The 12,783-nt window shown below is 56.5% G+C and overlaps 1 protein-coding gene across 1 annotated transcript; it reads right to left on the bottom strand.

Annotated features, from left to right (window-relative positions):
• Nucleotides 1–268: 268 nt before the first annotated feature.
• LOC144954719 (sodium/hydrogen exchanger 2-like) lies at nt 269–12,483 on the bottom strand. Its single transcript, XM_078885157.1, has 6 exons — nt 12,409–12,483; nt 11,862–11,973; nt 8,475–8,576; nt 7,737–7,833; nt 6,712–6,864; nt 269–4,787 (listed from the first exon to the last, which is right to left on the bottom strand). The coding sequence occupies exons 2-6, from the start codon at nt 11,928–11,930 to the stop codon at nt 4,618–4,620; spliced, it is 591 nt and encodes a 196-aa protein (XP_078741283.1). The 5' UTR covers nt 11,931–11,973; nt 12,409–12,483; the 3' UTR covers nt 269–4,617.
• Between the last annotated feature and the right edge of the window lie 300 nt (nt 12,484–12,783).

The following is a 12,783-nucleotide window of genomic DNA, read 5'->3' on the forward strand; positions in this document are numbered from 1 at the left end:
CCAGTTGCACGCGACCGCTTGACGCACGAGATCCGTCCACGCAACTGGTTGCGTCGCGAGCGGCGACCACCCAACCAACGGCTCAACTCTGACCCCTCCCCCCCGCCTGGCCCCTCCCCCCGCCTGGCCCCGCCCCACGTCTAGCCCCTCCCCCGTCTAGCCCCTCCCCCCTGGCCCCCCCTCGGTCTGGCCCCTCCCCCCGTCTAGCCCCTCCCCCCCTGGCACCTCCCCCCGTCTGGCCCCTCCCCCCGTCTAGCCCCTCCCCCTGTGATTGTCTGTCCGCTGCGTAACGACGATTTGAGTTTGTGCCTCTGACTTCTCATAAACTAACATGGCCCATCTAACATTGCTTATCATCTTACGTGGTCCAAACAATAACATTGTCCCACAAACTCAGCACTGTCACCCATAGACTCAGTACTGCCACCCATAGACTCAGCACTGCCACCCATAGACTCAGCACTGCCACCCATAGACTCAGCACTGCCACCCATAGACTCAGCACTGCCATAGACTCAGTACTGCCACCCATAGACTCAGCACTGTCACCCATAGACTCAGCACTGCCATAGACTCAGCACTGTCACCCATAGACTCAGCACTGCCATAGACTCAGCACTGTCACCCATAGACTGAGCACTGCCACCCATAGACTCAGCACTGTCACCCAAAGACTCAGCACTGCCATAGACTCAGCACTGTCACCCATAGACTCAGCACTGCCATAGACTCAGTACTGCCACCCATAGACTCAGCACTGTCACCCATAGACTCAGCACTGTCACCCATAGACTCAGCACTGTCACCCATAGACTCAGCACTGCCACCCATAGACTCAACACTGCCACCCATAGACTCAACACTGCCACCCATAGACTCAGCACTGTCACCCATAGACTCAGCACTGTCACCCATAGACTCAGCACTGTCACCCATAGACTCAACACTGTCACCCATAGACTCAGCACTGCCATCGACTCAGCACTGTCACCCATAGACTCAGCACTGTCACCCATAGACTCAGCACTGCCATAGACTCAGCACTGTCACCCATAGACTCAGCACTGTCACCCACAGACTCAGCACTGTCACCCATAGACTCAGCACTGCCACCCATAGACTCAACACTGCCACCCATAGACTCAACACTGCCACCCATAGACTCAGCACTGTCACCCATAGACTCAGCACTGTCACCCATAGACTCAGCACTGTCACCCATAGACTCAACACTGTCACCCATAGACTCAGCACTGCCATCGACTCAGCACTGTCACCCATAGACTCAGCACTGTCACCCATAGACTCAGCACTGCCATAGACTCAGCACTGTCACCCATAGACTCAGCACTGTCACCCACAGACTCAGCACTGTCACCCATAGACTCAGCACTGTCACCCATAGACTCAACACTGTCACCCATAGACTCAGCACTGTCACCCATAGACTCAGCACTGCCACCCATAGACCCAGCACTGTCACCCATAGACTCAGCACTGTCACCCATAGACTCAGCACTGTCACCCACAGACTCAGCACTGCCACCCACAGACTCAGCACTGTCACCCATAGACTCAGCACTGCCACCCATAGACTCAGCACTGTCACCCATAGACTCAGCACTGTCACCCACAGACTCAGCACTGTCACCCATAGACTCAGCATTGTCACCCATAGACTCAGCACTGCCATAGACTCAGCACAGTCACCCATAGACTCAGCACTGCCACCCATAGACTCAGCACTGTCACCCATAGACTCAGCACTGCCATAGACTCAGTACTGCCACCCATAGACTCAGCACTGCCACCCATAGACTCAGCACTGTCACCCATAGACTCAGCACTGCCATAGACTCAGCACTGTCACCCATAGACTCAGCACTGTCACCCATAGACTCAGCACTGTCACCCATAGACTCAGCACTGTCACCCATAGACTCAGCACTGCCATAGACTCAGCACTGCCACCCATAGACTCAGCACTGCCATAGACTCAGCACTGTCACCCATAGACTCAGCACTGCCATAGACTCAGCACTGTCACCCATAGACTCAGCACTGTCACCCATAGACTCAGCACTGTCACCCATAGACTCAGCACTGCCATAGACTCAGCACTGTCACCCATAGACTCAGCACTGCCATAGACTCAGCACTGCCACCCATAGACTCAGCACTGCCACCCATAGACTCAGCACTGTCACCCATAGACTCAACACTGTCACCCATAGACTCAGCACTGTCACCCATAGACTCAACACTGCTACCCATAGACTCAACACTGCCATAAACTCTGCACTGCCACCCATAGACTCAGCACTGTCACCCATAGACTCAGCACTGCCACCCATAGACTCACAACTGTCACCCATAGACTCAACACTGCTACCCATAGACTCAACACTGCCATAAACTCTGCACTGTCACCCATAGGCTCAACACTGCCACCCATAGACTCAACACTGCCACCCATAGACTCAGCACTGTCACCCATAGACTCAGCACTGCCACCCATAGACTCAGCACTGCCACCCAGACTCAACACTGCCACCCATAGACTCAACACTGCCACCCATAGACTCAGCACTGTCACCCATAGACTCAGCACTGCCACCCATAGACTCAGCACTGCCACCCATAGACTCAGCACTGCCACCCATAGACTCAGCACTGCTACCCATAGACTCAGCACTGTCACCCATAGACTCAACACTGCCATCCATAGACTCAGCACTGTCACCCACAGACTCAGCACTGCTACCCATAGACTCAGCACTGTCACCCACAGACTCAGCACTGTCACCCATAGACTCAGCACTGCCACCCATAGACTCAGCACTGTCACCCATAGACTCAGCACTGTCACCCATAGACTCAGCACTGCCACCCATAGACTCAGCACTGTCACCCATAGACTCAGCACTGTCACCCATAGACTCAGCACTGCCTATAGACTCAGCACTGCCATAGACGAACATTGCCCATCAAAACACACCACGACCACCATCAGTAACACTACCACCCACACACAGACCACCCGCACAGACCACCCACACACATACCACCCACACCACCATCATCACACATACCCCACCACCACCACCACCCACACCGCCAGCCCCCGTTAAGCTGACTCCCGATGGATGAGTGGGTGAGTAGGTGGGTGGGTGAGTAGGTGAGTAGCTGGGTGAGTGGGTGAGTGGCTGGGTGAGTGGGTGAGTAGGTGAGTGGGTGGGTGGCTGAGTGAGTAGGTGAGTGAGTGGGTGGGTGAGTGGGTGGGTGGCTGGGTGAGTAGGTGGGTGAGTGGCTGGGTGAGTGGGTGGGTAAGTGGGTGAGTAGGTGAGTGGCTGGGTGAGTGGGTGAGTAGGTGAGTGGGTGGGTGGCTGGGTGAGGTGGGTGAGTGGCTGGGTGAGTGGGTGGGTGAGTGGGTGAGTAGGTGGGTGGCTGGGTGAGTAGGTGGGTGAGTGGCTGGGTGAGTATTATTGGCAGCACTGCTATTCCCTTTAAAGATAAAGTTATCGCTATTTTGACAAGTGAGTAAATTCATTGCTTTACTCACTCACCGGTGTGCACATTTGTCACGAGGGGCGATGTGAAATGTGTCCAGGACCTGCAAGCGGAGTTCATGGTGACGCAGTCACCCCGGAGACAGACGCACAACGCACAGCGACCAACATCCCTCCACGAGACGCGGACACTGAGCACCATGCAGAGTAGACTCGTCACTCGGTGGTGGTAGGAGTGGTAGTGGTGGTGGTGGTAGTAGTGGTGGTGGTGGTAGTGGTGGTGGAAGTGGTAGTGGTGGTGGTAGTGGTGGTGGTGGTAGTGGTGGTAGTGGTAGTAGTGGTGGTGGTAGTAGGAGTGGTGGTAGTGTTGGTAGTAGTGGTGGTAGTAGGAGTGGTAGTGGTGGTGGTAGTAGTGGTGTTGGTGGTAGGAGTGGTGGTAGTAGTGGTAGTAGGAGTAGTAGTAGGAGTGGTAGTAGGAGTGGTAGTAGGAGTGGTAGTGTGGTGGTAGTGGTAGTAGGAGTGGTGGTAGTGTGGTAGTAGTAGGAGTGGTAGTAGTAGTGGTGGTAGTAGTAGTGGTAGTAGTGGTGGTGGTAGTGGTGGTGGTAGTGGTGGTAGTAGTGGTGGTAGAAGTAGTGGTAGTGGTGGTAGTGTTGGTAGTAGGAGTGGTGGTAGTAGTGGTGGTAGTAGTGGTGGTAGTAGTGGTGTTGGTAGTAGTAGTGGTAGTAGGAGTGTTGGTGTGGATGAGAGACCACGTGGGTCACAGAGGGGAACGTTGCGGGTAATGGGGGTGGCCATCACCACCATCACCACCACCATCTAAACCACCATCACCACCATCACCATCACCACAACCACCACCACCATCTAAACCACCATGACCACCACCATCTAAACCACCATGACCATCATCACCATCACCACCACCATCACCACCATCACCACAACCACCACCATCACCACCACCACCATGACCACCACCCCCACACCTCCGTCACGCATTCTTTTTGAGGAAGGGTTGGCTTGTTCCATCACCACCACCACCATCATCACCACCATCACCACAACCACCACCATCTAAACCACTATGACCACCACCCCCACACCTCCGTCACGCATTCTTTTTGAGGAAGGGTTGGCTTGTTCCACCACCACCACCACCACCATCATCTTCCTCCTCCTCTTCCTCCTCCTCAAAGCTGGGCCCAGGACGCGGTGGCCCGGGCTCTGATCCAAGCCGCGGGCCACGAGGCTTCTGGGGAGGGCCGTTGTTGGGGAAGCCTGGAGAGACAAAGACGGCCGGGTTACATCGCTCAGTCGCTCACCCAGCCACTCACCTAGTAACTCACTCACTCACTCGCTCACTCGCTCACTCAGCCACTCACTCAGCCACTCACCCAGCCACTCACTCACTCGCTCACTCACTCACTGGCTCAGCCACTCAACCAGCCACTCACTCACTGGCTCACTCAGCCACTCACTCACTTGCTCACCCAGCCGCTCACCCAGCCGCTCACCTAGTAACTCACTCACTCGCTCACCCAGTCCCTCACCTAGCCACTCACCCAGCCACTCACTCACTTGCTCGCTCACCCACTCACCCAGCCACTCACTCAGCCACTCACCCAGCCACTCACTCAGCCACTCACCCAGCCACTCACTCAGCCACTCGCTCACTCAGTCGCTCACCCACTCGCTCACCCAGCCACTCACTCACTCGCTCAGCCAGTCCCTCACCCAGTCACTCACCCACTCGCTCACTCACTCGCTCAGCCAGCCACTCATCTAGTAACTCACTCACTCACTCACTCGCTCACCCAGCCGCTCACCCAGCCACTCACTCACTCGCTCACCCACTCGCTCACCCAGCCACTCACTCACTCGCTCACCCACTCGCTCACCCACTCGCTCACCCAGCCACTCACCCAGCCACTCACCCAGCCACTCACTCGCTCACCCAGCCACTCACCCACTCGCTCACCCAGCCACTCACTCACTCGCTCAGCCACTCACCCAGCCACTCACTCACTCGCTCACTCAGCCACTCACCCAGCCACTCACCCAGCCGCTCACCCAGCCACTCACTCACTCGCTCACCCAGCCACTCACCCACTCGCTCGCTCACCCACTCGCTCACCCAGCCACTCACTCACTCGCTCACTCAGCCACTCACCCAGCCACCCCACCCAGCCACTCACCCAGCCACTCACTCGCTCACTCAGCCACTCACCCAGCCACTCACTCGCTCACCCAGCCACTCACCCAGCCACTCACTCGCTCACCCAGCCACTCACCCAGCCACTCACTCACTCGCTCACCCAGCCACTCACTCACTCGCTCACCCAGCCACTCACTCGCTCACCCAGCCACTCACTCGCTCACCCAGCCACTCACCCAGCCACTCACTCGCTCACCCAGCCACTCACCCAGCCACTCACTCGCTCACCCAGCCACTCACCCAGCCACTCACTCGCTCACCCAGCCACTCACCCAGCCACTCACTCGCTCACCCAGCCACTCACCCAGCCACTCACTCGCTCACCCAGCCACTCACTCGCTCACCCAGCCACTCACCCAGTCACTCACTCGCTCACCCAGCCACTCACCCAGCCACTCACTCGCTCACCCAGCCACTCACTCGCTCACCCAGCCACTCACCCAGCCACTCACCCAGCCACTCACTCGCTCACCCAGCCACTCACCCAGCCACTCACTCACCCACTCGCTCACCCATCCACTCACTCACTCACTCGCTCAGCCACTCACCCACTCATCTAGTAACTGACTCACTCACATTATTTGCACACATAATCTGCATACATAATGTACGCACATTAATGCACAAACATAATATACATATATACCACGGGGTCACACCACGGGGTCACCACGAGGTCACACTGTGGGGTCACTGTGGGGTCACCATGGGGTCACACCACGGGGTCACACCACGGGGTCACTAAGGGGTCACACCACGGGGTCACCACGAGGTCGCACTGTGGGGTCACTCTGTGGGGTCACCACGGGTCACCACGGGGTCACACTGTGGGGTCACCACGAGGTCGCACCACGGGGTCACACCACGGGGTCACAGCACGGGGGTCACCACGGGGTCACTCTGTGGGGTCACCACGGGGTCACACCACGGGGTCACCACGGGGTCACGTTGTGACAACGTTGATTGTAGTTTTTTGTCGGAGCGGACCTGGGGGAGAGCCGGCGGTGACGTCGCCGGGGGTGAAGACGTCCTCGTCGCCGGGGGTGCCGGGGTCGTCGCGGGGGTCGCGGGGGTCACGGGGGGTCGCGGGGGTCGCGACCTCCTCGTCCCCCTCCTCCGTCTCGTCCACGTAGTAGCCCACTGCACTCGCAACGTCGCGGGCACACGCAGTGAGTCACACACACAAACTACTACTACATACTACACTATACTACATTATACACTACATTATACACTACATTATACACTGCAACACGACACTATACACTACACTATGTGAGTGTGTGTGTGTGTGTCTGTGTGTGTGAGTGTGTGTGTGTCTGTGTGTGTGTCTCTGTGTGTGTGAGTGTGTGTGTGTCTGTGTGTGTGTCTCTGTGTGTGTGAGTGAGTGTGTGTGTGTCTCTGTGTGTGTGAGTGTGTGTGTGTCTGTGTGTGTGTCTCTGTGTGTGTGAGTGTGTGTGTGTCTGTGTGTGTGTCTCTGTGTGTGTGAGTGAGTGTGTGTGTGTCTCTGTGTGTGTGAGTGTGTGTGTGTCTGTGTGTGTGTCTCTGTGTGTGTAAGTGTGTGTGTGTCTGTGTGTGTGTCTCTGTGTGTGTGTCTCTGTGTGTGTGAGTGAGTGTGTGTGTGTCTCTGTGTGTGTGAGTGTGTGTGTGTCTGTGTGTGTGTCTGTGTGTGTGTGAGTGTGTGTGTGTCTGTGTGTGTGTCTCTGTGTGTGTGTCTCTGTGTGTGTGAGTGTGTGTGTGTCTCTGTGTGTGTGAGTGTGTGTGTGTCTGTGTGTGTGTCTCTGTGTGTGTGAGTGTGTGTGTGTCTGTGTGTGTGTCTCTGTGTGTGTGTCTCTGTGTGTGTGTCTCTGTGTGTGTGAGTGAGTGTGTGTGTGTCTCTGTGTGTGTGAGTGTGTGTGTGTCTGTGTGTGTGTCTGTGTGTGTGAGTGTGTGTGTGTCTGTGTGTGTGAGTGTGTGTGAGTGTGTGTGAGTGAGTGTGTGTGTGTGGTAGCCCTGCAGGGTGAGGCCCCCACCTGTCTTGGCGCGGTTCAACTTGTGTCCGTGAGCCGCCTCCGTGGGGACGGACAGCTGGTGCTGCAGCTCCCCACGCTTGGGCCGCTCCGAGTTGAACTGCAGCCACCACGGAAACAACAACCATCGCCACCACCACCATCGCCACCACCACCACCATCGCCACCACGCCCATCACCACCACCGTCACCACCACCACCACCATCACCACCACCATCACCACCACCATCACCACCACCATCACCACCATCACCGCCATCACCATCATCACCATCGCCACCACCACCGTCACCACCATCACCACCGCCACCACCACCGTCACCACCATCACCATCACCACCACGCCCATCACCACCACCACCACCGTCACCACCACCATCACCACCACCACCACCACCATCACCACCACCATCACCACCACCATCACCACCACCATCACCACCACCATCACCACCATCACCGCCATCACCATCATCACCATCGCCACCACCACCGTCACCACCATCACCACCGCCACCACCATCGTCACCACCATCATCACCACCATCACCACCACCACCATCGTCACCACCACCATAACCACCACCATCACCACCACCACCACCATCACCACGGCTCCCCCCTCTCACCCTCCCCCCCCCCCCTCCTCCCCCCTCACCCCCCTCCCCCTCCCCCCCCTCCCCCCCCCCTCCCCCCCCTCACCCCCCTCACCCCCCCCTCCCCCTCACCCCCCCCCTCACCCGCCGCTTGAGGTCGTTGAACTTGCGCCGTCGCAAGAGAATCTCTCCGGCCTGCTTCTCCATGAGGTCAGCAGGCAGCGTGTGGCGGTTGTAGGAAGTCAGCTGGTGGTGAGGGAGGGGTGGGGGGGTGTGGGTGGGGTGGGGGGGTGGGGTCGGGGAGGGGGTGGGGTGGGGGTGGGGTGGGGAGGTGGGGAGGGGGGTAGGTAGGTGGGGGGAGGGGGGTGGGGGGGTGGGGGGGGAGGGGGTGGGGTGGGGGTGGGGTGGGGGTGGGGTGGGGGGGTGGGGTGGGGGGGTTTAGGGGGTGGGAGGGGTGGGGGGGGGGAGTGGTGGTGCAGTGGTTAGCGCACTGTGTGTGTCTGTGTGGGGAGTGGTGGTGCAGTGGTTAGCGCACTGTATGTGTCTTTGTGGGGAGTGGTGGTGCAGTGGTTAGCGCACTGTGTGTGTGTGAGTGGGGAGTGGTGGTGCAGTGGTTAGCGCACTGTGTGTGTGTGTGTGAGTGGGGAGTGGTGGTGCAGTGGTTAGCGCACTGTGTGTGTGTGAGTGAGGAGTGGTGGTGCAGTGGTTAGCGCTACGCTGCGCTACGAACCCGGCAGAGTTCAATTCCCGCTCAGTGGCAAAGATCATCTGAACCGGTACCTCCCCTAGGTCGACTCAGCCTCAAGTGAGTAGCTGGTGTAGCGTCGTGAACATCGCCACTGGGGAGACAAAGGCGGCCGGGCGTGGTGGTGGTGGTGATGGTGGTGATGGTGGTGGTGCTGGTGGTGGTGGTGGTGATGGTGGTGCTGGTGGTGGTGATGGCGGTGGTGGTGATGGCGGTGGTGGTGATGGTGGTGATGGTGGTGATGGTGGTGGTGATGGTGGTGGTGGTGATGGTGGTGGTGGTGATGGTGGTGATGGTGGTGGTGCTGGTGGTGATGGTGGTGGTGATGGTGGTGGTGATGGTGGTGGTGGTGGTGGTGCTGGTGGTGGTGGTGATGGTGGTGGTGATGGTGGTGGTGGTGATGGTGATGGTGGTGATGGTGGTGGTGATGGTGGTGCTGGTGGTGATGGTGGTGGTGATGGTGGTGGTGATGGTGGTGGTGGTGGTGCTGGTGGTGATGGTGGTGGTGATGGTGGTGGTGATGGTGGTGGTGGTGATGGTGGTGGTGGTGATGGTGGTGATGGTGGTGGTGGTGGTGCTGGTGGTGATGGTGGTGGTGATGGTGGTGGTGATGGTGGTGGTGGTGGTGGTGCTGGTGGTGGTGGTGATGGTGGTGGTGATGGTGGTGGTGGTGATGGTGATGGTGGTGATGGTGGTGGTGATGGTGGTGCTGGTGGTGATGGTGGTGGTGATGGTGGTGGTGATGGTGGTGGTGGTGGTGCTGGTGGTGATGGTGGTGGTGATGGTGGTGGTGATGGTGGTGGTGATGGTGGTGGTGGTGGTGCTGGTGGTGGTGGTGATGGTGGTGGTGATGGTGGTGGTGGTGATGGTGATGGTGGTGATGGTGGTGGTGATGGTGGTGCTGGTGGTGATGGTGGTGGTGATGGTGGTGGTGATGGTGGTGGTGGTGCTGGCCACCCACCCCCTCTGTGTGTGTAGCCACAGTGCCGGTAGCCTTCATAGGTTCTTGCTAATAGCACTTGCCCCTACACTCTGTCAAGGCTATACGGGGGATCTTTGTCTTTGTACGTATGCGTTGGCGTGTACACTGTATGTGTGTACACTGTGTGTGTGTACACTGTGTGTGTGTGTGTACACTGTGTGTGTGTACACTGTGTGTGTGTGTGTACACTGTGTGTGTGTACACTGTGTGTGTGTACACTGTGTGTGTGTGTGTACACTGTGTGTGTGTACACTGTGTGTGTGTACACTGTGTGTGTGTACACTGTATGTGTGTACACTGTGTGTGTGTACACTGTGTGTGTGTGTGTACACTGTGTGTGTGTACACTGTGTGTGTGTGTGTACACTGTGTGTGTGTACACTGTGTGTGTGTACACTGTGTGTGTGTGTGCACTGTGTGTGTGTACACTGTGTGTGTGTACACTGTGTGTGTGTGTACACTGTGTGTGTGTGTGTACACTGTGTGTGTGTACACTGTGTGTGTGTACACTGTGTGTGTGTACACTGTGTGTGTGTGTACACTGTGTGTGTGTGTGCACTGTGTGTGTGTACACTGCGTGTGTACACTGTGTGTGTGTGTGTACACTGCGTGTGTACACTGTGTGTGTACACTGTGTGTGTGTGTACACTGTGTGTGTACACTGTGTGTGTGTACACTGTGTGTGTGTGTACACTGTGTGTGTGTGTACACTGTGTGTGTACACTGTGTGTGTGTGTACACTGTGTGTGTGTACACTGTGTGTGTGTGTACACTGTGTGTGTGTGTACACTGTGTGTGTGTGTACACTGTGTGTGTACACTGTGTGTGTACACTGTGTGTGTACACTGTGTGTGTGTCTACACTGTGTGTGTACACTGTGTGTGTGTACACTGTGTGTGTGTACACTGTGTGTGTACACTGTGTGTGTGTGTACACTGTGTGTGTACACTGTGTGTGTACACTGTGTGTGTACACTGTGTGTGTGTACACTGTGTGTGTACACTGTGTGTGTGTACACTGTGTGTGTGTACACTGTGTGTGTGTACACTGTGTGTGTGTGTGTGCACTGTGTGTGTGCACTGTGTGTGTACACTGTGTGTGTGTACACTGTGTGTGTGTACACTGTGTGTGTACACTGTGTGTGTACACTGTGTGTGTGTGTACACTGTGTGTGTACACTGTGTGTGTGTACACTGTGTGTGTGTACACTGTGTGTGTGTACACTGTGTGTGTACACTGTGTGTGTGTACACTGTGTGTGTACACTGTGTGTGTACACTGTGTGTGTACACTGTGTGTGTACACTGTGTGTGTGTACACTGTGTGTGTGTACACTGTGTGTGTGTACACTGTGTGTGTGTACACTGTGTGTGTGTGTGTGCACTGTGTGTGTGTGTACACTGTGTGTGTGTACACTGTGTGTGTGTGTACACTGTGTGTGTGTACACTGTGTGTGTGTGTACACTGTGTGTGTGTGTGTACACTGTGTGTGTGTACACTGTGTGTGTGTACACTGTGTGTGTGTGTACACTGTGTGTGTGTGTACACTGTGTGTGTGTACACTGTGTGTGTGTACACTGTGTGTGTGTGTACACTGTGTGTGTGTGTACACTGTGTGTGTGTGTGTACACTGTGTGTGTGTACACTGTGTGTGTGTACACTGTGTGTGTGTACACTGTGTGTGTGTGTACACTGTGTGTGTGTACACTGTGTGTGTGTACACTGTGTGTGTGTACACTGTGTGTGTGTGTACACTGTGTGTGTGTGTGTACACTGTGTGTGTGTACACTGTGTGTGTGTACGTACGCGTTGACGTGTTCTGTAGAAGTGCTGCTCCACGAGTTTGCGAACGTCCTCCATGCGCTCCGGGTTCATCGTCTCTGGCGCCACCACCACCGCCTCCTCGCCCTGACGGTACCTGGCACACACACACAGGCAAAGGTCCCCCGCGTAGCCTCTAACAGACTGTAGGGGCAAGTGCTGTTAGTAGTAGCTACACACACAGACAAAGGTCCCCCGTGTAGCCTTGACAGAGTGTCGGGGCAAGTGCTGTTAGTAGTAGCTACCTACACAGGCAAAGGTCCCCCGTGTAGCCTCTAACAGATTGTAGGGGCAAGTGCTGTTAGCGAGCACCTATGAAGGCTACCGGCACTGTGGCTACACACACAGAGGGGGGTGGGTGGCCAGCACCACCACCACCACGATGTTTACTACACACCACCGCTACACCGGGTAGCTCATTTGAGGCTGGCGGTGTTACGTGGTGTGCAGTACAGTATGGTGTGTGTGCATGTGTACGTGTGTGTACGTGTGCCTGTGTGCGTGTGCCTGTACGTGTGTGTGTGTTACGTACAGAGCGGAGGCGGTGGAGGGTGCGTGTGTGATCTGCTGGATGGCGAGGCGACGCTCGATCTTGTTGTACGTGTTCACGATGTGTGTGTGTGTGTACGTGTGTGTGTACGTGTGTGTGTGTGCGTTGTGTGTGTGTACACGTGTGTGTGCATGTGTGTGTGTACACGTGTGTGTGTGTGTGCGTGTGTGTGTGTGTGTACACGTGTGTGTGTGTGTGTGTGTACACGTGTGTGTGTGTGCGTGTGTGTGTGTGTGTACGTGTGTGTGTGTGCGTGTGTGTGTGTGTACACGTGTGTGTGTGTGTGTACACGTGTGTGTGTGTGTGTACGTGTTGTGTGTGTGTGGTACCCACAGAGCGGAGGCGGTGGAGGGTGCG

Source organism: Lampetra fluviatilis, unplaced genomic scaffold, assembly GCF_964198595.1.
Source record: "Lampetra fluviatilis unplaced genomic scaffold, kcLamFluv1.1 SCAFFOLD_357, whole genome shotgun sequence".
In the NCBI taxonomy this organism is placed as follows: domain Eukaryota; kingdom Metazoa; phylum Chordata; class Hyperoartia; order Petromyzontiformes; family Petromyzontidae; genus Lampetra; species Lampetra fluviatilis.

Bases quoted from the DNA above. Each gene is read 5' to 3' on its own strand.
- LOC144954719 (XM_078885157.1), bottom strand. From the start codon at position 11,930: ATGAACCCGGAGCGCATGGAGGACGTTCGCAAACTCGTGGAGCAGCAC. The intron at 8,577-11,861 runs GTACGTACACAC...CCTCACCACCAG, and splicing joins TCTACAGAACACGTCAACGC to CTGACTTCCTACAACCGCCA. The intron at 6,865-7,736 runs GTGGGGGCCTCA...TTGCGAGTGCAG, and splicing joins GTTGAACCGCGCCAAGACAG to TGGGCTACTACGTGGACGAG.